The sequence below is a fragment of the Solanum pennellii genome, chromosome 1 (assembly GCF_001406875.1).
Source record: "Solanum pennellii chromosome 1, SPENNV200".
In the NCBI taxonomy this organism is placed as follows: domain Eukaryota; kingdom Viridiplantae; phylum Streptophyta; class Magnoliopsida; order Solanales; family Solanaceae; genus Solanum; species Solanum pennellii.
The window spans coordinates 94,001,945-94,025,902 of record NC_028637.1 but is presented as its reverse complement, the minus strand read 5'-3'; the positions used below and the strand labels follow the sequence as shown (position 1 = coordinate 94,025,902).

The 23,958-nt window shown below is 34.2% G+C and overlaps 4 protein-coding genes across 5 annotated transcripts in view; 2 read left to right on the top strand and 2 right to left on the bottom strand.

Moving 5' to 3' along the window:
- The first annotated feature begins 1,595 nt into the window (after positions 1-1,595).
- LOC107002263 (E3 ubiquitin-protein ligase RNF25) lies at positions 1,596-10,141 on the top strand. The gene is made up of 7 exons (XM_015200217.2): positions 1,596-1,807; positions 4,397-4,435; positions 4,992-5,129; positions 5,699-5,835; positions 5,938-6,044; positions 6,937-7,031; positions 9,326-10,141. The coding sequence occupies exons 1-7, from the start codon at positions 1,667-1,669 to the stop codon at positions 9,731-9,733; spliced, it is 1,065 nt and encodes a 354-aa protein (XP_015055703.1). The 5' UTR covers positions 1,596-1,666; the 3' UTR covers positions 9,734-10,141.
- Positions 10,142-12,150: 2,009 nt separating this feature from the next.
- Positions 12,151-13,473, top strand: LOC107002256 (phospholipase A(1) DAD1, chloroplastic-like). Its single transcript, XM_027915563.1, has one exon. The coding sequence runs from the start codon at positions 12,151-12,153 to the stop codon at positions 13,444-13,446; it is 1,296 nt and encodes a 431-aa protein (XP_027771364.1). The 3' UTR covers positions 13,447-13,473.
- Positions 13,474-13,639: 166 nt separating this feature from the next.
- Positions 13,640-15,738, bottom strand: LOC107002247. Its single transcript, XM_015200192.2, has 4 exons — positions 15,043-15,738; positions 14,376-14,494; positions 14,156-14,271; positions 13,640-14,071 (listed from the first exon to the last, which is right to left on the bottom strand). Exons 1-4 carry the CDS (start codon positions 15,422-15,424, stop codon positions 13,831-13,833), a joined length of 858 nt encoding a protein of 285 aa, XP_015055678.1. The 5' UTR covers positions 15,425-15,738; the 3' UTR covers positions 13,640-13,830.
- Positions 15,739-16,806: 1,068 nt separating this feature from the next.
- Positions 16,807-23,958, bottom strand: part of LOC107002233 (glycine--tRNA ligase, chloroplastic/mitochondrial 2) — a 32,293-nt gene continuing 25,141 nt past the window's right edge. For both annotated transcript variants that reach the window (XM_015200171.2, XM_015200180.2), the window contains 9 exons: positions 22,110-22,204; positions 21,050-21,140; positions 20,872-20,976; positions 20,071-20,109; positions 19,548-19,637; positions 19,141-19,242; positions 18,557-18,638; positions 18,241-18,326; positions 16,807-17,216 (listed from right to left, as the gene is read on the bottom strand). In XM_015200171.2, coding sequence (XP_015055657.1) covers positions 17,118-17,216; positions 18,241-18,326; positions 18,557-18,638; positions 19,141-19,242; positions 19,548-19,637; positions 20,071-20,109; positions 20,872-20,976; positions 21,050-21,140; positions 22,110-22,204 — 789 coding nt within the window. In that variant the 3' untranslated portion in view covers positions 16,807-17,117. The remainder of the gene's footprint in view (positions 17,217-18,240; positions 18,327-18,556; positions 18,639-19,140; positions 19,243-19,547; positions 19,638-20,070; positions 20,110-20,871; positions 20,977-21,049; positions 21,141-22,109; positions 22,205-23,958) is intronic.

Here is a 23,958-nt window from a genome sequence, read left to right as displayed (position 1 = left end):
TATATATATATATATATATATATATATATATATATTATATATATTATTTTTGTTTGGTAAAAATTTAACACATTGTATTAAAATGTGTAATAAATATATTATCCATTATTAAAACTTGAATTATATGTGCATAATAAATTGTTCTTTGTAATATGTACTAAACTTGTATTATAAATGATTTAAAAGTGATCAAGTGAAAAAAATGTTATTGCTATAAATAGTAAATTTCTTTTATTATAGTATATTTATGTAAGTTTCCCTTCAATCAAAGTGTAATTACCGTGTAATTACACTATCACAAACAAATAGATCAATGTAATTACTAGACTGTTTACTACTCTAATAATTACATCAATTTCAATTATCAGGTGACTTTTCAAACATGTCGCACATAGGCATGAAAAACATTTAAGTAATTGTAAAGTGTAATCTAGTCACACAATACAGGGGTGAATAATTTTGCATCTTAAATACCTAGGCGTGAAAATTATATGTTCTAAACGGTTAAAATTGTTAAATTTGTCCTTATATAGTGTAAAATTGATTCGTGGTTGTAATAAAAAAAATATAATTATGAGGTTAGTTAGTAACAATCTTTCGATTTTTGCTAGTTCTCTTCTTGTTGTATCATATGTACATGACGATATCAGTGGAGTGTTGTCGGTGGCGGCTATTGTTAAAAAAACAGTCAACAATGACTGTCGTTAAAAAAAGATTCAAGGTATCGAGTAACCCAACTTGATGGAAATGTCGATCATTTGAATGCAAAAATGTAGACTATGATAGAAAGACAGGAAAATTCAAAATCATTTGACTAAAACGTTGGACCTCACAGAAAATTTTCATGCCTAACTTTATTTTTCTTTCTTCTCCACGAGAATGAATGTAAAGAATGAGGAGAAGAATTTCTAGAGAGATTTCTAGTAAAATATAGTTTTAGGAAAATAGTATTTTGTTTGGATGGTTATTACTTATTGTATTGTATTATTAGTTTAAATACAATATTTGTTTTGATTGTTAGTTAAATTTTATTGTATCATATTATTAAAATTCATTGTTAAATAACGATGAAAAACTTCTAATGACCGATTTGGTGTGATCGTGTCGTTATCATGATACTTCCCCCCCCCCCCTCCCTCATTATATCAATATTTCTTATTTAATAATCACATTCCCTCTTTTATTCAACCTTTCATAAATAACTCTATTTCGTATCCTTTTTATTTTATTTTATTTTATAAAATAATCATGCAATTTATAAATGTGTGATATTATGTAACAATAAAAAATAATACAGTTTATTTAAACACCACGCTCATTAAAATAATATAATATAATATCATACATAATGAAACAATATATAACGACCATCTGAACAACGTGTTGAAAAGTCCACTTTCATTTCTTCATTAGATGCAAGTTTTTTAGTATCTGTAAAAAGTTCGAAAATACCATAAAGAAAATTAAAACTCTCTCTTTTTTAAAAAAAAGAAAATTTTAAGTAGCTTTTTGAAAATAAAGGGTTAAATACTGAAATTAATTTAATATGGACTAAATTTGTCTTGGTTGAAAATAAAAAGTATAGTTGAAGGAGCTCCACCATGTATATATATTTTTGTGTACAAAGTTAACAACGCTCACCACCGCCTTTGCCACAAAGCCAAACATGGCGGAAGAAGAAGAAATAGTGGGAGAAGTAGAAGCATTACAAGCTGTTTATGGCGACGATTGCTTACTCCGACAAACTTATCCTCCTTCGTTTCATCTTCATATCAAGCCTCGTACTGCCGATGACTCTTCTCAACAGGTTCTTTCTCTTTCCAACCAAAATTATTTAGCTGATTGATCTCTGTGCTGGTATCTTTATAATTTTGTGCTTGCAATATAATTTTGTTGTGTCCTGGGATGGGACTTTTGTTATGAGAATTGGGAGTTGGGGGCAGCAGATAAGTTTTTTTTTTTGTTAATGAATCTGGCGCTGATTTGGTAATTTTGATAGGAGGATGACATTTTTTAATTGAACTAGCTATTGAGCAGAGAACTGAACTGAATGTGTATAAACCCCAAATTGAAAACTGCTACTTCTCTATCATTCTTGCATTGTGTTTACACTACAAGTCCGATCCTTCAAGTAGAATCTCCTAAATAGAGCAGCCAAAAGATCCCAAAACAGAATTTTATAAAATAAGGAAAAAATGTATGATGGAACAGGAAATTCATGAAGAGAATTTTTTTTGGTATGGAAAAAGTTCATTCATAATCAAAATGAAAAGAAGTACAAAAGGGAAAAGATCATGTGTCATCAAGACTGGGGAAAATTATGAAGGCCTCCAAAATATAATAGGAGGATCTTTCTCTCCACTCTGTTTTAGCTACTTCCTGGATAAGGATAAAGTGCTACATAACAACCCAAAGAATGGGCCCTGGGGCTCATTCCGAAATATTAGGAAGTACAATAAGTTATCTTCCACTTAAGCTACAAACACCTTGGGAACTTGTAGTGGAGTAGTACCGGTTACAATCATTGTGTAATATGCCCCTAGTGCCCTTTCAATTCAGATTGCTAATTTGTCATCACGTGTATAGTTTCCTGTATAATATATCAATGTTTTCTCCAAAGTGCGAAGCATAAAAACACAACAAGGTCCACGGGTCTTGAACCGACAAGCATTTATTGAAGTGAAACACACATTTTTTAGAGATTTAAAAGAAAAGATAACAAATATGATTTTAGTACAAAATAATTGATTTGCACTTAAATTAACTAATTTTAATGTCCCAATACCCCCAATATTTCTCAGCTCCTTAACGCTGAGATTCAAAGAATCAACCGCCTTCCGTTTGGTCCAGACTGCTAGTCATTATTAGAAGTTCAAACTTCTTTAAAGTTACTGGCTTCACCTATAAGGAGATCACCTCACTCATCGTCGGCTAAAAGTGACAAATCTATAAATTTAATAAAACTGGCTTTCTCATTAATCATCAGTTATTGGTCTTAGTTTCAATACGTCTCTATCAATTTTTTAAGGGGGCAGCTATCTGAGTCTATTTAATTTTGGTCTTCATTCCATCACCTCTTACAGTTGGTTTCGCTTCTTTTAAGGTTAAATTATGTTCATTTCTCATTTCTGTGCATCCATTGGAACTGTTCCTTTAAACATTGGACCTCCTAAACTTTAAATTGCTCCTCCATATTCTTTCATAATTTAGTTTGAATTCCTTCCAAATTTGTTGTCGCCTTGTCGGTCACCTTCATAAGAAATGATATGTCAATCGGAAGTACAATGTAATCCAGATATATTGTTAATTGTGGGGAAATAAAGGGGAGAGGATAAAGGAGAGGTAACTTGTCAAAAAAAAAAGAAGGAAAAGAAGAGGAGGATATGTCATAGTTCAGTTAAGGACTCCCTTATTCTCCACATGTAGTTACCGCCTACCAAAATGTTTTATTTTTTCCGCTGTTGCATGGAGGCAAGCCTACATGAACACCTCATACGCAGCATTGTCAAAGATGAAAAAACATTGAGAACTGCCTAAAGTTTGCTGGTCCAAGTGCAAAAAGCTATTAAAAGAGGGATTTAGAAAAAAAATGAACAAAAAGAAAATATAATGCAAGAATAAATAATGATGAACACATACAACAATTATATGAACAAGGTAAATGAAAATCTGAAATTAAATGAAATCCTGAAGTAAAAGCACGTAATTGAGTTCAAAAACCAACACAAGGTTTGATGCTAAAAGAGTTCTTAATTCTGGTCAAGTGACTAGTTTCTTAGATTAAAATTTTAAATTTACTTTTTGTTAAATGCAAATCTATCTTTTTACCTGTAATTTTAATGTTTATATGAAGCCCATAGAAATAAGGTACACCTCTATGCTGAAGTGTGTTTAAGCAAGGCAACGTGGTCATCTTGATAAGTCTTTGACAACACTACTGCAACAACTATGTTTCAATCCAAAGAGAGACGGAGTCAGCTATATGACTGACCATCTTTCCATTTCAGCTCGTTATAGATAAGCCTTTGACAATAATACTTTATGAATCGCCTAGATTGGAAGGTTAAAGCATTAGAGAAATTATCATGTTTAGTCACAATTTCGATAGTGTAAGAAAATGCAGAGGCGGAGTCTGCTGGAGAGATTAATGGAGGCATAATATTCTATACAGATGAGGTACACGTTTTGAACACAGTGACGAAGAGAGAACTGGTTTAAGAATAGTTCGTGTTTCCTAAGGCTGTCAATCTTTTCTGATAATTTCAATGGATCTGATGACGTGGCGTTATACTTGATAGTTCTTTTTCTTCTTTAAGTTCATGGTTACTTTTCCTATTGATTATGTTGTAGTTGCTATAGAAAATAGTTTCTATTTTCACTTTCTCCTGTGTTTCAGTTTGTGGAAGCAATCATAGGAATCCAGGCTGGTTCAAAGGTACACTGTGATCTCTCTCTCTCTCTCAAAAATGTTTACATGTTATATCATCAGCACCCAAAAAGGGCTGATTTGATATTAACTAGTACAACCCCCCCCGTAATTCTTACAAGGAGTCAAAAAAGTTGATCAATGATTCAGCATTCTTGATTAAAAAAATGTCCATCGATGATCCTGCATCTTCTAAGAAACTGTTCTTTACACCAAAAGATGAAAAAGAGAAATGCCCGTTGATTTTCTGGGTTGAGCTGCTCTTGCCTTCAAAACATCTTGCATTCCTCTTCTTTTAAATTGTACACAATATGCATGTTTGAACATCTATCATTGTGATTTCTTTTGGGGGGTGATGATTACGATTTGGACCTTGTCGTCTAATTCATCTGCATTTGTGTCATCAAATTTTATGTGTTTTTTTTTTCATCTGATTGCTTTCTGCAGTCCAAACACACTTGTGTCCCATTTTTTGTCTTGGTTAACTAGTTCATGCAATAGCCATACTTATGTGATTAGACATGTTTCATATTTCTTTCCTGCACTGATATAATTATTTTGGCAGTATCCTGACGAGCCACCTGCTATTAGAATTGTCGATTCCAAGGGTCTTGATGAGCAAAGGCAAAAACAATTGATAAGTTGTATTTCAGAAAGGGCCAGTGAACTTTCCTCATGTCTAATGCTTGTAGCACTTTGTGAGGTAACCATTGCACTGTTGAGATCCAGTTTGGTGATCGATGACAATCCTAGTTAGATTATCCTCGTTTAATAAAACATAGATCCAGAATCTCAGAACTCACGTTATTATGAATAAGAACAACTATATACTTCGGATCTTTTTTTTTTTATGACAATATACTTCGGACCTTTTTGTCCTCAGTCAAATGAATTCAAAGAACACACTGATATTTTTGCATCCGATTAAAAGCCTTAATAGAGAAAGGAGCAAAGTAGATGTAGAATAGAGTATTTATAAAGGTTCAGGATATTGAAGTTTATTAGGTTGCAGATGCCAAGTATCTGTCATTTATATATATATATTCTTTTAATAAAGATCTGTCATTTATATGCTTGATTGATCCTGGATTTTCTTTTAGCTTTATGCTGATAAAAATTCTATTTTTGATTTTATGAATAAGAATTTTCAGCAGGGACTCACATTTATGATCTACGACAACAAAGGCAGTGTTGCTAAACGGTCCAAATAATTTTAGAATTTCAGAAGTGGGTTTAATTTCCAAAAATTTAATGCTCTGAATGTATCATTAGGAAGCAGTGGAGCGGCTTTCGAGTATGAATCACCCTGATGGAGAGTGTCCGTTGTGCTTGTATCCGTTAGTTGCGGAAGATTCAGGGAGCTCTGAGCCATTTATGAAACTAATGTCTTGTTTTCATTGCTTTCATTGGTAAATTTTGTTGCTAATACCTTTTTATTATGATAACTTCGCCCGCTGGCTGAAAGATGTGTGGTAGCAACTTTAAACTCGTTTATTTTTCTTACTGTGCAGTGAGTGCATCATCAGATGGTGGAATTGGCTTGAACTACTAAAAGAATCTGATGCCCCTACAGCTTCTGGTTCTGCTTCATCTTCTGGAAGTATCAGGGATCAGGATGGTCCGTTGCAATGAAATTGATGCCTTAGGATTTGAATTGTTTTATAGCATATATTTCTCTTTCATTCTATTCTCCTGCTCCAACTAGATTTAAAAAGATTAACTGGATTTTATTGGGAAGCAAAAGTCTTTAGGATAGTTTTCATCCACACACAAAAAAAGAAAGAAGGCAAAAGAAAGGAATAGGATGACAGATGCATAAAAAAGTTGTGTGGGGCCAACCAGTTACTTGTGTTGAACCATGTGTGTGTCAACTTTTCCCAGGGCCTTGATCTTTCTTATCCAATTTACTTGACTAATGAAATTCTGTAGAAATAATTCATGTATTCACATACTCTCTGCATACCCCGTCTAGTTGCAAGAGTAATAGCACTTTCACTTCATTAGAACAAGAGTTTGCATCATTTAGTCTTAAGAGGCTCTGCATCTACTAACCCATCTACTAACCCAGGGGCTAAGAGGTCCCCTGTCTCTTCATTCTGCAGAGAGGTTGAGGTTTTTATTTGAGCCTTGCTTTTGTCTATATATCATGATCAGTGATTCAGCTTATTTCCTTCCATATTTTGCTCCTATATCACTGACATTGGTTCTACCAAGTGTTTCTTTTGGCTCGCAAGCTATGTTGTTAAGGACTAACTTAATAATTTTGTTTTCCATCGTAAAATCCCTCATTTTTTGTGGAGCGGGTAAAGAAATCGCTGAATTTTTTATTTTTATGTTTACGTTTTAAATTAAAATATATTCCAGACGAGTGTTAACAAGTTGGAGGTTTTGGGGGACGGACCCAGGGTGAATTTTTATTTTTATCTGTGTCTTTTTGTGGACATAATATTCCATCATTTCTAGTTCCATAGCTCATAATTTTTGTTGCTTGGTGATGTGTGATTCAACAGAAGAATCTAGGAGGAAGTGCCCAGTTTGTCGCAAATCTTTTCTTGCAAAGGACATTGAGCATGTGCTTGACTTTGTGAAGACTCAGCATGCTGTGGTAAGTTGCACAAATATCTTCAGTTATTTACAAGTCAAGTCATATCTTTTCTCAAATTTTTAGGTAGGGGAAATACCTTGATTTGCTGAAATATTGTACCAGCTGCTCCTATATATAAATACTAGTAAATTATCCGCGCTTCGCGCGGGAATACATTTATAAAATAATACTTAAACCTATCACTCATTAAAACTAAAATTATATTATCACATACAATATTACGTAGTAGCAAGCATTAATAATCTGAAGGAAAAATAAAAATTATAACATCTTATCATTTATTTATCTTTAATAACATAAACATAAATTAATGACAGTAAAATACTTATCGGGATCTCTAACATAAGCAATAGTGTCAGTAAGCCACTCTAAATAAGAAAAGTACACGAATATTTAATTGTAAAGGAGAAGAAAAAAAAAGAGGTTCTGAATTTTTGTTGTTAGAAAATTTGAGGAAATCCCTCTATTTATAGACAACAAAGGGTAGAGTGAACAAATATTTATTATGCCTTATCGGAAAGGTTTCAATTATTTGGAAAAGTTTCAATCCATTGGAAAGGTCACAACCTTTTATAAGAGTCACAACTTTTCATAAAAGTCAAAACTCTTCATAAAAGTCGCATCTCTTCATTGAAGTCGCAAAATTTCATAAAAGTCACAACTTTTCATAATAGTCATAACTTTTCATAAAAGTCACAACTCTTTATTAAAGTCGCAGCTCTTCATATAAAAGTCGCAACTTTTAATAAATTTCACAACTTTTCATGAGAGGGGAAGGATAGTTTTGTAAATAAATAAATTAAAAGGGAAATTTGGTTTGTGGTAGCGCCATATAGGCGGGCTTAAGGTTCTCTTTATTGTTGAAATCAGGAATCATCATATGTATATATAAAAGAGTTCTTCTCCCTTAGTGGGGCAAGGAAACTCCTCACTAGCAAAAAGAATAGCTAAGTGTTGTATAAAATTATTAGAACTCCTTGTTGTGAATGTATTAGAGCATCCAAATATAGAATGTCAAACATATTGGTGGAGTTACCTAAGGCCTTTATAACTCTTGTGGATGTTCTTGTGTATATGATGTGATTATTATTTATCTCTAACAACCTCCTCTCCAATTTTTATTTGATGAAAGACTTTTTTTTTGAGAACCAAGAGTTAGCTCATTGATTAATTTCCGTATCCTCCTTTTTCTTATTGTATTGATCTTTATAAAACTGTATAGGAATTGTTGGTAAATAATGGCGAGCTAGCAAGAAGGTATGGGATTGTATGCAACATTTGCCAAAGAATTGAGAAATAGAAAAGAAAATAATTTGAGGAGTTAAGCTTGACATTGAGTCTCTAGTTGTTACAATTTGAAATCCAATAGGTTGATTTCTAAATCCACCATTTTTTGGTTAATGAAAGATTTTTTTGAGCACGAAGTCTTAGCTTTTTAATAGTGAAGATATAGTCTCATTCGAGGTGAATTGCTTCACTCTGCTAAACATGATGCCTTTTTTCAATTATGTCATCCTAAAATTTGAAACGTCTGGGTTTCTTCTATTTGAGGGTGCTGAATAAATGGTAAAAATGTCAGAGACCTTGAGCCAGCAAATAGGAATTTATTGCATCCTGATCCTGGGAAATGATAGTGTTGATGATAATGTAATCCTCTTGTAATAACTGTATAAAAGTAATACATCGATTTGTGTTGCAGTAGCATCACAATCTATAATAAGTTGGTGTATTTGATGGTCACAATACTTTTTGAATACAGCATTATTATAGAAATATCTACTCTTGCCTTTCTGTAAAAGAAAGACCCTGTTTGAATTTTTGTGCTTGATGATTTTGTGCTCTGTAGCCAGTGGGAGCTCTGATAGAGCACGAGGGCCGATAGACAAAAGTTCAAGGATAGAAATAAAAGGCTGATAGGTCTCCATATGTGTAACCACACTTATGGGTTATGGGGATGATAATGAGGATGATAAGTTAAGAGGATGAGACAGTATACACAGCCTCAGTTTTATGTGTGGATTATGGCTCCTGTAAACTCTTTTTTAGTGTGACTGTTTATGCACGTTTAGTTTCTATATTGAGCTTTGAGAAGTCAAACTGTAAAAGCTTTGCCTATAAAATATGGAACAAATAAACTAGAGATCTGATATGTGAGACCTGAAACAAAGTACAGTTGGTTAGTAACCCTGGATACTAAATAAAGTGTTTGTTTTTTGTGGTGTTTTAATGTTTTGTTATTTATATTTGAAGTAGTCTGGAAGATCTGTTGATATCTGCTCACTGTTTGAATCCAGACCTCCAGCGGATCTGAAGTCAACAATGAGGACAAGATTCTTTCCTCAGTCTCGGAGAAATTAAGAAGAGCAAAATTTGATGCAATCTTGAAACTCCAGCAAGAGAAGGGCTGTCTAATTGAAATAAAAAAGCATGAAGTGTTGCGGCCAGGTATTTATCTTCCACAACCTGCTGCATTACCCTCAACAGCATCCTCCGAGGAGGCAAAAAAGCAACAAGACAAAGATCTGGCAGCCACCAACTCCAGAACAAATTCTAGTGGTTCCACAAACAAACCTAATACCAGTAGAGCAAGGTACTCCAGCACAAAGGAACACCAGGGGCACAATTCAAGAAAACAAGTTGCTCAAAGTTCAAGAAAACAAGTCACTCAGTGGGTTAAGAAAGAAAATAGTAATGCGACATGATACGAATCCTGTTTCTCTTCTTTTTTTTTTTTAAAGAAAAAAAGAAAGCTGGAAGGAAAGAAAACCATTGTTTCTTGTCATTATTCATCGTTCAGCTGACAATGATCAATTTTAATATATCAATGTCAATCAGGGTTAAGTAGTGGCATAATTTGGGAAATCAGGGAAGTTGGCTGAAGGCGGCATCTACTGTTTATTGCGCAGAGTGTCATGACTGGAAGTGACAAATTTCCCATTTGTAAGATTTCTGTACTTTCTATGATATCTTTCTCCAGGACAAAATATATATTTATATATATCAAAAACTTCTCGAGAACAATTACTTCTGTCTTGTTCCAGCGCTTCACTGAGTCTTGAGGCAATTCTGTGCTTTCACTATAAGTTTTATTGTGACTGGAGATATAAGTATGACTGCAGCTCTTCCCACAGATAAGGTATATTTTGTAGTCTTGGATTGGTGATTTATTGTGTTCGTTTGCACTGGACGTTCCCAAAAAGGGGACTAGTGGGTAAATTCAATATTGGAATTTCAACCTTCCTTCTCCTTTCTGGGCCTATATGAAAGAGAATCCAGTATTTCTTGGTCGTGAATATCTAAATTGATTGTTTGCTACTAGAAGTTTTTTGGTTAGGTAGTTCGTACCATCCTTTGGGTTGATTTTTCTGCCAAAACACTTGGAGTGACACTAGCAATTTTATTCATCACATATTATCATTTCATGCATGTCTAATTAGGATACTTGTAATGTCTCTGTGACAGGGGATGGTATGTATATATCTCAATGATTCTCAATCTCAACTATAATCATGCATATTATGACCAAATGTAGAATGATAAGACAAAGGAAATTCGAAATATTCCAAATTAGTATAGCATTCGTACAACGAAATTAATAAATATTCAGCATCTTTGCTTTCGGTAAGAATAGCATTTCGAATTTTATCCCTGATTAATGACTAAATTTAAGTACCATCAAGTCTAAAATATTTTAGATGACATTTAATATAATTATGTATAACGTAGTTAACTTAAGCCAGCTACTTCAAATTATGTTTAAACTTATCATGAAATATATAATATTATTATATATATATATATATATATTAGAGTCCACCAACTTTATGGGGATAATTAATCCAAAATAGCAGCCTTAGGGATATTCCTACACAATCTTCGGAGTCTCTGTGTGAATTATTTCTTTACTAAAAAGGACCTTATGCCTATCCCTATATCGATAATTTCATTATCATCTTATCAAATGATGATGCCTTCCGATTGTACATTATATCAAAATATTCTCTAGTTCTATATTAGTTGATTACTTTTTTTTATACGAGAATTAAAAGATCAAAAATAAGAAAATAGTTATATATCAATTTACCTCTTAAAAAACTTTTAAAGAATTTTACAAACAACTGTGAACGCTTTAAAAAAGTATTAATACAAGGGTAACATACGAAAAAACAATACTTTCTTGATTAGTAAGTGGACAACTAATGTGAGACAACTATTTTAAGTAAGATCGTCAACTAATATGAGACGAAGGATGTATTAGACTATTAGTTATCCTTGTGAATTCAAATATCTAATTAATCCTTAAAGATATCCTAATATTTTAATCACAAACTTTAGTAGTTTAATTCACTTTCCTTTTTTTTTTTTTTTAAAAAAAAAGAAGCTTTTTTACCTTCCGAAAGGCTATATTTAAAGGCATGATCCTTTGCAAAGTTAATCATTTAAAAATGATAGATATGTAATATTATCTCTTTATAAAACTGTTTTTTCCTTCTTCCTATAGAGTCATGCAGTTTAATTAATTTAGATTCGTGCCACAGCTTTGAAGTCGTATTCCATCCACCACATCCTTTAGTGGTCCTTCTAGTCTTCATATTATTATTTTTTCCATTCTTCATTATTTTGACATGCATTTTGCTTTCATTAGTTTAATTTTCACCTTTTCTTATTTGTTATCAATATTACACTTTGTCAAATAGTAATACTTATCCCATGAAACCGTCCTGATCCAATTCCTCTCTATCAATTAGTCCTCTTTAATTAAAAAAAATTAATATACATATATTCTCCCCCCACAACAACGTAATTTCCTCTTTTAGCTTGGGGAAGAGGGCACAAGCCAGAAATATTCAAAGTAAATATGTTTAACCTTTACACTTTTAGCACCTAAAGATATTTTACTTTTAATATTTAGTATTTGTTAAAACTACTTAGTATTATTTTACCCGAAAAAAAACTATATCTTGTGTCATTGTAAATGCTGAATTTAATTAAATCGAGTCAATATGGCTTGGTGAGGAAGGAGGGAATTTTGTGATAGTTACACTAACTATAAATTCATGCAAAATTTAAGTGTATATATATAGTATACAAAATGTACAACTAAATTATATACATAATAATGCGCTGCCCAAATCAACTATTTCTAACCAACAAATATTTTGGAATGGTACTGCCTAATACTTGGCAGTACTATTCCGCGTCTACTCTAAATTTGAGTACTATTACTCATCGGATCATCAAAATAAGTAACTCCTGCCACCTCGATTCGAGTCATTGCCTTGTTTTTAACGATGAAGACAAACTCGGAAAGAGGTGGATGGAGTTTCAAGGAATCAATAATTGGGACGGTTTGCTTGATCCACTAGACGATGATCTCCACGGGGAGATTTTAAGGTACGGAGAGTTTGTAGAAGCAGCCTATGGCTGCTTCGACTTTGACACGTCATCAGCCACGTATGCAACTTGTCGGTACCCAAAACGTTCGATGCTGATGCAGTGCGGACTAGGACGGAGCGGGTACAAGGTAGTAAAAAACTTGCATGCCACGTGTGCTGTTCAAATGCCACGTTGGATAGAGAAATTCCCTAATTTGAAGTCCCCGCAATCCAGCTGGATTGGTTACGTGGCGGTATGTGATGACGTGGACGAAATTGCCCGGCTCGGTCGACGTGACATTGTGATTGCTTATAGAGGTACTACTACTTATTCGGAATGGCTTGAAAATTTACGTGTCACATTGACTTGCTTACCAGATGACATGTCACCTGATGAAAATAACAAACCAATGGTACAAAGTGGACTGTTGAGCATGTACACTACGAAAATTGAAGGTCAAACGCCAAGTTTACAAGAAACAATTAGAGAAGAAATTATCAGCATTCTCAACAATTATAGTGATGAATATTCTCTAAGCATAACAATTACAGGACACAGTCTTGGAGCAGCCTTAGCTACACTTACAGCATATGATGTAACAACAAAATTTAATAACTTGCCCATGGTGACAGTGTTATCATTTGGAGGGCCTAGAGTTGGTAACAAGAGCTTTAGGTATCAACTGGAAAAAAATGGTACAAAGGTACTAAGAATAGTCAACTCTGATGATCCCATAACAAAAGTTCCCGGATTCGTGATCGACGATGATGACGTGGCACATCGAGGGGACGCCATGGTGGCAAGACTGCCAAGCTGGCTTGATAAGTACATGGAAGATGCTCCATGGGTGTATGCTGAGGTGGGGAAGGAACTTAAGTTGAGTAGCAAAGATTCCATTAGAAAAGGAAATGTAGCTAAGTGTCATGATTTGAAGACATATTTGTATTTGGTGAATAATTTTGTTAGCTCATCGACGTGTCCCCTAAGGGCCACAGTAAGAAACTACTCCTTTCGTCTCTATTTACGTAACACTATTTAACTTTGACACATTTGATCCACAGTGAAGTTGCTACCTTTTACCTTTAAGAAAATTCTCTACATAGAAGGAGAAGGTAAAAGGTAGCAACCATCATTCATTCACTTGGGCAACTATCATTTCATAAGAGTGACCAACTGTCTATACTAAATGTTACTCACTACGACCTGAGGATATATAGTTAACTGAATCAGGGTAAAAAAGAGAACTTTACATCTTTTTTAACATATCAACGATGGTGTGTATAATAACTGTTTATCGATGTACAATATATAGTTACCGACTTTCATGCATATGTATGATATGATAAGTCCTTGGGCATATTTGAGTTTATACTTGAAATTGACATCCAGCCTTGAATTTTGGGTTTGATGCTAATGCAGATTGTTAGACTCTGGCTTTGAAGCATCCACATCCGAAGGATCCATTCTGGACTTGATTTTGATCTTCGGTATGGCTCAGAATTGGCTTTGGACTATTACCAGTAGTGGATTTGGGAGAAGGAGATTCAAACATCTGCAGCTCAACCATTTCCTTGCCTTCACATATTATCTTAACCTCACAGAATTCAGGTGCATTTAGTAGTATCTGATCCGCTGTTCCACTACCTTTTCTCGACTTTAGTTTCCTTAAGACCCATCAAAAGGAATTGAGATTAACAAGATTAAAAAATGAGGACTATGCATTCTATTATATAAGTGAGATTTCATACTTGAGATTGGCTTTAGAGGTGCCCAAGATTAGCCTTCTTATGTTGCAGATGGGCATAAGGTCCAGTATGGCTTTTGCTTCTGTATCGCTCTCTATAAGTATGGTGTCGACTTTAACCTATTGTTGAATGTGTTTCTTTACATGGTTAACCTCATGCTATCTTTGTGTATCAAGAAGGTATGCTATGCTAGATGAAATGAGTAGCCAATAATAATGTGTACCTTTGTAGCTGCGCATGCATCATAATACTTTTGAAGGAACTGCCGCCTCTTGCCTCTTTCTTGAGCCATGTGGTTCTCCTTTTGCTCTGCACTCACTTGACCTATTGGAATCAATCCCACTGTTGTAACCATCACCCACCAAGTAACGACAATTAGTCGATCAATATTGAAGTACTACTCTTCGTAGATTACAGCAAACTACACATCAATAACAATTACTCAAGCATGAAACAAGGTAGCTTCGCGATTCTGAACTGACTGATGCTAACTCTTTACTGGTATTAAATATCACAAACAGCCCTTTAGCTGATCCTGAATATAAATCCTGCTGGCCATTCAGTATCGTATACTCGATTGGGCATGTGATTTATAGTAGGCAGCAACTCCTAGAGATCATACTTGCTACTTATAGCTAGAACTAGATCGTTGAACGGTTTCATAGTTTAGAATCATTCATTGTTAGCTAATCAAAACTAGTCTTTACAAATATCTTCATACAACAACAACATACCCCAATGGGGTCTAGGGTGTGTACACAAACCTTATCAAAAGCAGAGAGACTTGTTTCCAGTAAACCGTCGTAGTAACAAAAGCCAACATAACAAAATAACGTACAAGAAACAAGAGATAGATAAGTAACGAAAGTCAAAGGAGAATACGATCTTACAAGGAGTAGGGATGTACTTTGTCTGAGGATAGATATGAATCAAGAAAACAATAGTAGAAGAAGGATCCACCACAACATTTTTGAGTGTCCAAAGAAGAGCATCCATACTTGTCTCCTTACTAATCTTATTACTATTCCCAACAACAACATAAACAACAGCATTCCCATTGTCATGGAAATCAAATGAATATAAAGTACTAGTTTCAACTTCATGGCCTTCTTTAATTGTTGCTAACCCTCCTCTATTATCAATCTCAAACAAATCACTTGCCCGAACATAACCATTATTAGTCCCCTGTTCCTCCTCTATTTCTTCAATCTCATTCTCTAAACTACTACTTCTTCCTAGTACATCATCATCATCACAATACAATTGCTTCATCGTATTGAATACAAACCTCAATTTAATTTCCTTTTTTCAGGTTGTAAATTTCCTTGATTCAGACAGGAAAAAACCTAAGCCCTAATTTGACTTTTCCATTGATGTGGATATCATTATGTTACAAGGATGCATGATGTATTAGAGAATATGCGAATACGTACGAGTATCTCGGCGATCAAATTCAAACATCTTTATTTGACTACAACAATATAATCAATCATATACCCGGTTGCTATTTATGGGTCAATTCTTATATGTGCAGTTGAATCACGTGAACCAAAAGAGCAACTCATTCGGTGACTTTGTATTAAATTCTCTAAAAAAGTTTACTATTATTATAAAGAAGTAAAAAAAAAAAGTTACTTTTTTTTATTTTCGGATAAATCATTTTTAAGCAATATATAGAGACATACACAATGTATTGGGACACCTGTAGTCCTTAATATTTGTCATTTTCTAAAATCAATGCATAGATAATACTGTTCTTTTTATTTTATTCTTATGAGTTATTAGTCTTTAATATATGCATTTGACCTACATAGAAAAACTACAAAAATAATGTACACTGGTCAAATTAATTAGTTCACGTTCATTGATTGAAAAGTTGATTCTTTTTTAAAAAAAGAAAAATAATAAATAAAGATAGAATAGTAAACTTACTTAGTTTCTTAATGCACGTGAAAGATAAAATGGTGAAACATAAATAAAACGGAGGAAGTATAACTTATCTCTTTATTTCTTCTTCTATGTAGGAATATAATTTTTAGTCCTTCTCTGTGGGAATTTCCCGGGCTTGGGTTTAAACTTAGGTATGGAGAAATTCTTGTTAGGAGCACTATATTCTAATGAGCTCTTCAATCTGCAATTTGAATTTAGTCGGGACTTCAATGCAAGCTTCAAACGCCGGGTGAAAGTAATCGAGACAAAATATACTACATTTGTAATAACTGAGAATATCAAATTATTTTATGGCCTATTCACACAAATATTCCTATTTTGGGTCAGTCTTTAATTTCTGCTCTTCAATGTTTTAAGTAAAAAACAGCAAAAAATATCCCTTACATCGAAAACAATCGCAAAAGAAAGTGTATATTTTCTTATCATAATATAACAAAAAAAGCTATGTATCACATGGTATAACAATTTGTACAATTTCATTTCTATAAAACTTGTAACTTAGGCTAATAAAAGGTACAAGTTCAGTTTTAGAACATTATGTCTTAAGAAGTTTATAGTCCATTAGATATTATATTATTTCATTACATCTTTACCATGTTATGTTCTTAATATAACACGTAATTTGCATTATTCCTGGTTAACTAATTCCACAGTAGTTTACGAAGGTTACTTGTAATTATTTTTTAGACCATTTATTCATTTAATCAAAGTTGAATTTCTTGAATAACTTAAAACAAAATGATATATATTCGTCAGACAATGTGAACATACAAGCGATAGTTCATTTTATTCATTCACTTGTTACATACTTGTACAACAGTCAAAATTGTGACATCGTTACCAGATTTATGTAACAGTTTCTCCTCTAGTTCGCTCTGTTGTGGTTGTAGCTGCCTCCGCGAAAAAAACATTAGTCTGTTTACTGTTTTCTCCTCCGCTAATGGGCAATAGCTGTTCTTCTTTGATGCCTCAGATGATAGTATGGCACAAACTAAGCGGACACTGGGTACATACTTCAAAATCCCGGTAAAACTGAAAGATCTACTATTCCCCTTGGCAAGTCTGCTATTTTCTTCAGCAGTGCAAGCCGATTTGTTCTGACCCGTTCGTCTTCCTACAGTATGCATAAAGAACAAGTAACATAAGAATAGGAGGTTCAGCGTATGCACTATAGTTGTATCAGCACTAGAGAACCAGGTGTAGATTTATGTTTAACCAAAACTTTGAAGCTACTTTGGTTCATCACAACATACATTAATGATTTTCAAGTGTGAGAAATGTGCATGTCATTGAAAACCATATGATAAAACACATACACGCGTGGAAGGAAAAAGTTCTAAGTAAGTCCAGAAACAAACTGCAGTGCAGGAAAGTATCAAAACGATCTTTTTATGGGGATTGAGGTGTAGTAATAGTCAGTATAGTGAAGTGCTACTGGCATAGGAATTAAAAATATCCCGAATTTAATCCAAGAGAGTGTGGCTTCAAATATAATATTGGGTACCAAACCTATCAGAATTTATTTGAATTATTCATAAACAAAACTACGTAATTCCCAACTGGTGGAGGAATATGCAAGCACATGTCTAAGCTAAAATATAACAATGTCTAATTGCAATTGGTATATAGGTTCGGGATATGCAATGGAGATGTCAAAGGTTAGAACAAAATCAATTATATAGCACGAGATAGAAGGCATAACATACGTCATAAGCCTCAAAAGAAACATGAAAAACTGTAGAGCAGAGCTCTATTATGGTCACAATTTTTTTTCAAGAATTGAAATGAAGAAATAAGTGGGAGTAGGTAATTATAATTTGGGCAATCCTGCTAGTTTTAGACATTATAAGACAAACTACTCTTCTTTTAGATCAGAGAGAAACTGAAATAGAAAGAAAAAGCAGATTGATGCAAGCACCAAACAGGAAGGCATTCAATAGGAGATAAGAAGAATAAAATTAACAAAGGAAACATGATACTCTATACGATGCATTTCATCTAAGATAGGAAAAACCATGGTAAGCAGAGTTATAGGCCTATACTCTGTTGGATGTGCAGAAATCAAGATTATCTAGTCAATGCTTTAGAACTATGAAGTTTTCACATGTAAGAAGTAAAATGAGATCAGAGGAACATACCACCATTACAAAGACCTCGTTGAAAAACTCCTCCAGCGGTTCTACAAGTACTGATGATGCTTCAACAAAATCATCGACTTCCATGTCTGCAAATGAACATTAGTCATACATGCATGCTCAATTGTATAATATTTGGTGAAAAACTCAATCCACCAATAAACAAGAAGCAGAAGTTGAATGTATTTACAATGTAACCTCAATGTAATAGACAGCTGTAACCTCAATGTAACAGACAGCTGTAACCTCAATGTAACAGACAGCTACAATTTTTTTGAATATATTACGAAAGGTTAATCATCTGGAGGTGAGGCAATACCTGGATGTATTTTACTTTTTAGTGACAAGAAAGTGTTCCACAAAGCTTTCTCTTCATTTGTTTCAAAAGCTTGATCATCCACCTAATTCATAATGAAAATATGTTTTTGCTAGATAAGATCAACGAATGCAAATAGACAGCCAACTAAATCATTCATGTTGCAGAATTGAGCGTTTCAGAGGCGTAATAAAAAAAGAAAGGATCAATTTATGCTCAATACTCTGCCAACTATCATCAATGGCAAGAAGAGTCATGATTCTTGACTAAAAAGGGAACTCCATTGCTACATATTGTAAGATGTCCATGGAGCTTGACAATATTAACAATTGTATTACCAATTCAGCAGAGGAGATTTGAAACAATTTTTTCCTAGTTGTCAAGGAGAAAAGCTTCTACATAACACACCAAAAATGACTTTTATATCAAGAATGCCATTTTTCTACAGGTGCAACTTACATGCATAGCTATTCTATAAAAGAAAATTAATGGAACAGAATATGTTCAGAACCTGGTATAGTGGAATATAATCACAAAGAAGATTTATGTTACAGAAGGAAATTTGCTGAGTATAGAATAAGAGGCACCTCCACATCAACATTGGCATCCTTCCCGCGAACAATTCTTGTTGGACGTGAATATGCTTCAACAACCTTAGGCAAAAGCTCCCCTTTGGACAAGGACTCCATCTGAAAATGCCGGTAAAGAGAAAACACTCACTAGTGCATTTATGAGTTCCCCTACTTTTTATATTTTAAGTGGACCATAACAAATTGGACAGAGAAGAACTCTTCTCCATAGAGCATCATAAGCTGTGAGCCTCTTGGATATAGGGTATTCTTACTTTTTGTTATAAAAATTTTAAAAGATTTTTTTTGAATTGCCATATGGAGTAGGAAAGTACTGCGGCTTAAGACATGAAAGAGGCAAAAATATCAGCATAGCATAATAAGAAATAATTAAGTGCACAAGCAAGGAGAAGGATGGTAGTTACTTTGTACACTGACTTAGTCGCCAAACCAGGTCGTCTTGCACGCTCGGAAAGAACAGACCTAACGACTTCTGGGCTTATACCTTTGTCCATCTGTAATAAAATGCAGCAGACATGTATCAAATTTATATGTCATCATTTGTCTTAAAAGTCTTCTTTTCTTTCCTTTTGGAGGAGGGAGTTATAGAATGGCCTAAAGACTGTCAATAAGCAAAAGACCATACTCCTCTTTACAAGGATAATTCATAAAAATAAAATAAAAATTATTGAAGAGATCAAAATTTATCAAACGATCTTCATATGCTGAAAAAAAGAACCTAGAAATAGTTCATGCACTAAGATGATAATATATGGAGCCTAGAGGAGGCAAAAAGTCAATCCAATTTCTCCTTCTCAAAAAATAATCCAATTTCTGTGAAACCAAGGACATATTTAAAAGATTACTAACTGTGGAAAGAAGAAAAAGAAAACCAGCAGAACAAATTAACAACAGCAGAGTATTAGTGTGCATGAAAATGGAACATACCAGAAATTGTTCTAGTCTGCGTGTTACAAATTGATGTACCTTAAATTGAAAAAAGAAAAAGAATATCATGTCATATTATGATTCCTGAAGTTGCAAGAATAAGATATAAGAAAAGACTGCATACAAAGGACAAAAGATTACCAATTTATATTCCTCCCCCCGGTCCCATATTGTTTGTCAACATTATTTAAATTATCCATCCCAGAATGTCAATTTCCAAAACCAAGAAAGAATTAATTAAATTATTGTCATCTTGTCCTGAAAATTGATTGTTTTAATAAAGTAAACTTCACAATGCAGAAATATTGTAAATTTGAATAGTTCAAAAAAGTTATCGGTAACCTTATTCCTGTACACAATTAGTCAAAAGAGGGAACTACATATGCATTAAGGGGTCGTTTGGTTACTGGTTAGAGTTATGCAGGTATTAGCTATGCAGGGTTTAGTTATGCAAGTATTAGTTATGCAGAGTTTAGTTATACAGGTATTACTTATGCAGGATTTAGTTATGCAAGTATTAGTTATGTAGGTTTTACTTATGTAGGTATTAGTTATGTAGGTTTTACTTATGTACGTATTAGTTATGTAGAGTTCAGTTATGCATGTATTAGTTATGCAGGTATTATTTAGTTATGTAGAGATCAGAATACAAAAATTTTAACCGATTAAATGTTGAATTTATTGTAAACTTAACAGGCAACTGCAAGGGGGCATACTTACCCTACCCAGACCAACGGAGATAGAATCAAGTCACTACTTTCGTAATCATCTAAACTAACTAGGGAAGGGCGGCAATCTTACATCATTGATTGTACTGACATCAACTTCAATGGGTTGCACTGCAGCAGCAAGTTCTAAAGCCTGTCGTAAGTCCACATTTCTGTCAATTTCAACCAAGAGTTGCACCTATGAAAAACAAAAGCAAGTGTTACTTTTACAATTGTTCAAATGAACCAGGTTGTTCAAGATTGAGACATACAAGACCGTAGGAGATCCGTCGCAGGCCAAATGGATCATTACTTGAGCTTGGCTGACAGCCAGCAGCAAATAAGCCAACAATGCTATCAAGCCTGCAGTAGAAATGCACTATCTGAGAGGCGACAAAAATTGATAACTACAATGCCAAGAGAATAAAATTTAAGATAAGACATTCGTCATAATATCGCAAGTATAAGAAGTGCATGCAGCACTGCAATATAAAGAAATTTTTGCATGCACTATCAGTGGTAGATAATCTCTAGGAACAGCCTATTAGAGGCAAGCCTTGACACGAAATCAAGCTAAGGCTATTCTGGTTTAGTAGATTACAGACTACCAATTAGAAGATGATTATGAGTACAACACTTTTTGGTGCATACGCAAATTTCTCCCTTAAGTTAATGCAAAACACTTGCCATGTCTCAAATATGAATGTAAGGAGACTGGTGAGGATGTCGGTCATATTTTGTTACATTGCAAATTAGACTCGAGAGTCGAGGTTATGAAATGATATATTTACATGGTTTGGCTTCACTTGGGTAATGCCAAGATCTCTGAAGGAGTTATTCAGTTGGAAGAATGGAGTGAGGAGAAGAAGGCACAAGGCGTGGAATGTTATTACTCTAGCTCTAATGTGGGTTATTTGTAAAGAGAGAAATAGGAGAGCTTTTGAAGGGGTGGAGAGGAGCTTTGCTCAATTAAGGAGTAGTCTCCGACCCCTTATTTTACTTTGGTGCACCCATGTAGTTCCTGTTTGTATAGAGGATTTGGCGCCTTTCGGAGAGGACCATATTTTGTACGTCTCTCTCTTTTGGTATACTCATGTATACGGCAAATTTGGCCTTGTTATTATCAATGAAAACATTACTTGATCAACAAAAAAACGAATCATTCAATGCTGATCTGTCTCGAAAATATTTGCAATACAAAAGATGTTCATATTTTGTTTAGACCACTTGAAGCAGTTCATCTGACACAGAGTGTCATGAACCTTACATTTCCATAATCCTAACGATCATCTGAAAAGACCTAAACTGAAAGATAGCCAGCACTAGTCATACCTATCAGTAATAGCCAAAACAGACCCAACTTCGGTCTTTGGGAGCATATCTCCAGAAAATCGTGGAAGTAAGATCTCAAACAAAGCCTCTGCAATCTGTAAAGCACATTACAGGAAAATTTAATGTAGTCAGATAACATGAAAAGAACATCAATACATTGAAATTAATCACAGTAGTGCGAAACTAAAATTTATTTTTAATCAAATATGAGAATTTGCGTACAAAGTTAAATAGCTGCCAGTTATTTGAAATAGTGAACCTTAGTTTCAAATAAATTTAAATAGCAGGCAATTCTATGAAACAGTAAACCTTCGATTCGGCCTTTGGCCAGGTGTATGATTGGAGACGTAATTACATAATATTGGTACTCCAAAGTAATTGAGTGATAAATTTAAAAAAATACTCAACAATATTCAGCATCAAGCTTGTATTTGACAAAGTACATCACAACTTTCTCTGTAAACAACCGATATTGCACGTCTTTACCTCATGAAGCTAGCGACAGGAGTGCATAAATCCATGTGAATGCAAACATATAAGCCAACAGAAGAAGACACATTTATGTGTTAAGGAGGAACGAAGACATCCTGATTTCTGGTTCATTCTTTATGATATTCAGAGCGTAACCTGAAAAGTTAGAACTCTAGATTTTGTGCATTCGACAGAAAGTTAGAAGAGGAACGAAGACATCCTGATTTCAGATTCCTTCCTTTATTGTCTTCAAAGCATAAAGCTTGAAAATTTAGAATTCCAAGATTTGGTGCATTATTCAGAAAGTTAGAGGAATCTATCGAAAGGTATATTCAACTTCACAAAATATCAAGGACAATAACTCAATTCTGGACCTATTAGCTACACCAAGATTGCATACATAGAAGGTTATGGAGGTCGCAGATTAGGGTAGAAGGTTAGTACGTAGTTGAGCAAAATCTCATTTCTTAGCTGGATAGGCTTGGTGGTATGGTTGGTGCATCGTACCTGTTTCCCTGTCTATACTAGTGGTAGTAGCATTTTTCTCGTAGTTGCATGTCATACAAATTTTGATACTCCTCGTTATTTTTACTTTTTGAAAAGGGTATTTTGTTTCATATTCAATTAAAAGACTAAAACCTACAAATCAGGTGTTGAGGATGACTGTTACATACACAGAAGGATCATGGGAGTGCTTTGTCTATCTAGTACTTTCCAAACTATCTATAAACTCTACCATATCCCCCCCACCCCACCCCCCACGGATCCTGTTTACTCAAAAAACAAGGAAGGTTGAGGCAGTTCATTCTAATTTTCTGGACAGGATTGATCTTGTTCTCAAAATGTCTAAGGTTCCTCTCCTTCCATACAATGCACCATAAGCAAGCTGGGATACTCTGCCACCAATCTTCCTCTACATTTCTTCTACCAAAACTCCTCGTTAATACTGTGCTTCAGTTATACATTAGTTGGTTATTGTTATTGCTCCTCTTTTGAATTATGTTATGTTTTCCTTATTATTTTCTATGTCCTCTTTACTTCTGTATTTCTCTTTTAGCTGCTTTGACGTTCGTTACCCGAGCCAAGGGTGTTTCGGAAACAACCTCTCTACCTCCTTGAGATGGGGGTAAGGGTCTGCATACGCTCCACCCTCCCTAGACCCTGCTTATGGTACTACACTGGATTTGTTGTTGTTGTAAGTTCTTTCATCAACTATATGCTGTAAGGCTATAGGCCTCTTTCAGAATTTCACTCGATTTATCTTCAGCAAAAGTGGAGCGCACACCATGCCCCTAGTTTAATTTCTCTAGCCGGCAAACACCTGGTCCTCTTTGCTGTACTCTTCTTTCAATTTAAAAGAAATTCTTGTTGTATTCTA

Coding starts and splice junctions, on each gene's coding strand:
- LOC107002263 (XM_015200217.2), top strand. CDS start 1,667: ATGGCGGAAGAAGAAGAAATAGTGGGAGAAGTAGAAGCATTACAAGCT. Junction 4,436..4,991: donor GAATCCAGGCTGGTTCAAAG/GTACACTGTGAT, acceptor TTATTTTGGCAG/TATCCTGACGAGCCACCTGC. Junction 7,032..9,325: donor TGAAGACTCAGCATGCTGTG/GTAAGTTGCACA, acceptor GTTTGAATCCAG/ACCTCCAGCGGATCTGAAGT.
- LOC107002256 (XM_027915563.1), top strand. CDS start 12,151: ATGCGCTGCCCAAATCAACTATTTCTAACCAACAAATATTTTGGAATG.
- LOC107002247 (XM_015200192.2), bottom strand. CDS start 15,424: ATGAAGCAATTGTATTGTGATGATGATGATGTACTAGGAAGAAGTAGT. Junction 14,495..15,042: donor AAAGTACATCCCTACTCCTT/GTAAGATCGTAT, acceptor TGGTTACAACAG/TGGGATTGATTCCAATAGGT. Junction 14,272..14,375: donor ATGCATGCGCAGCTACAAAG/GTACACATTATT, acceptor ATTCAACAATAG/GTTAAAGTCGACACCATACT.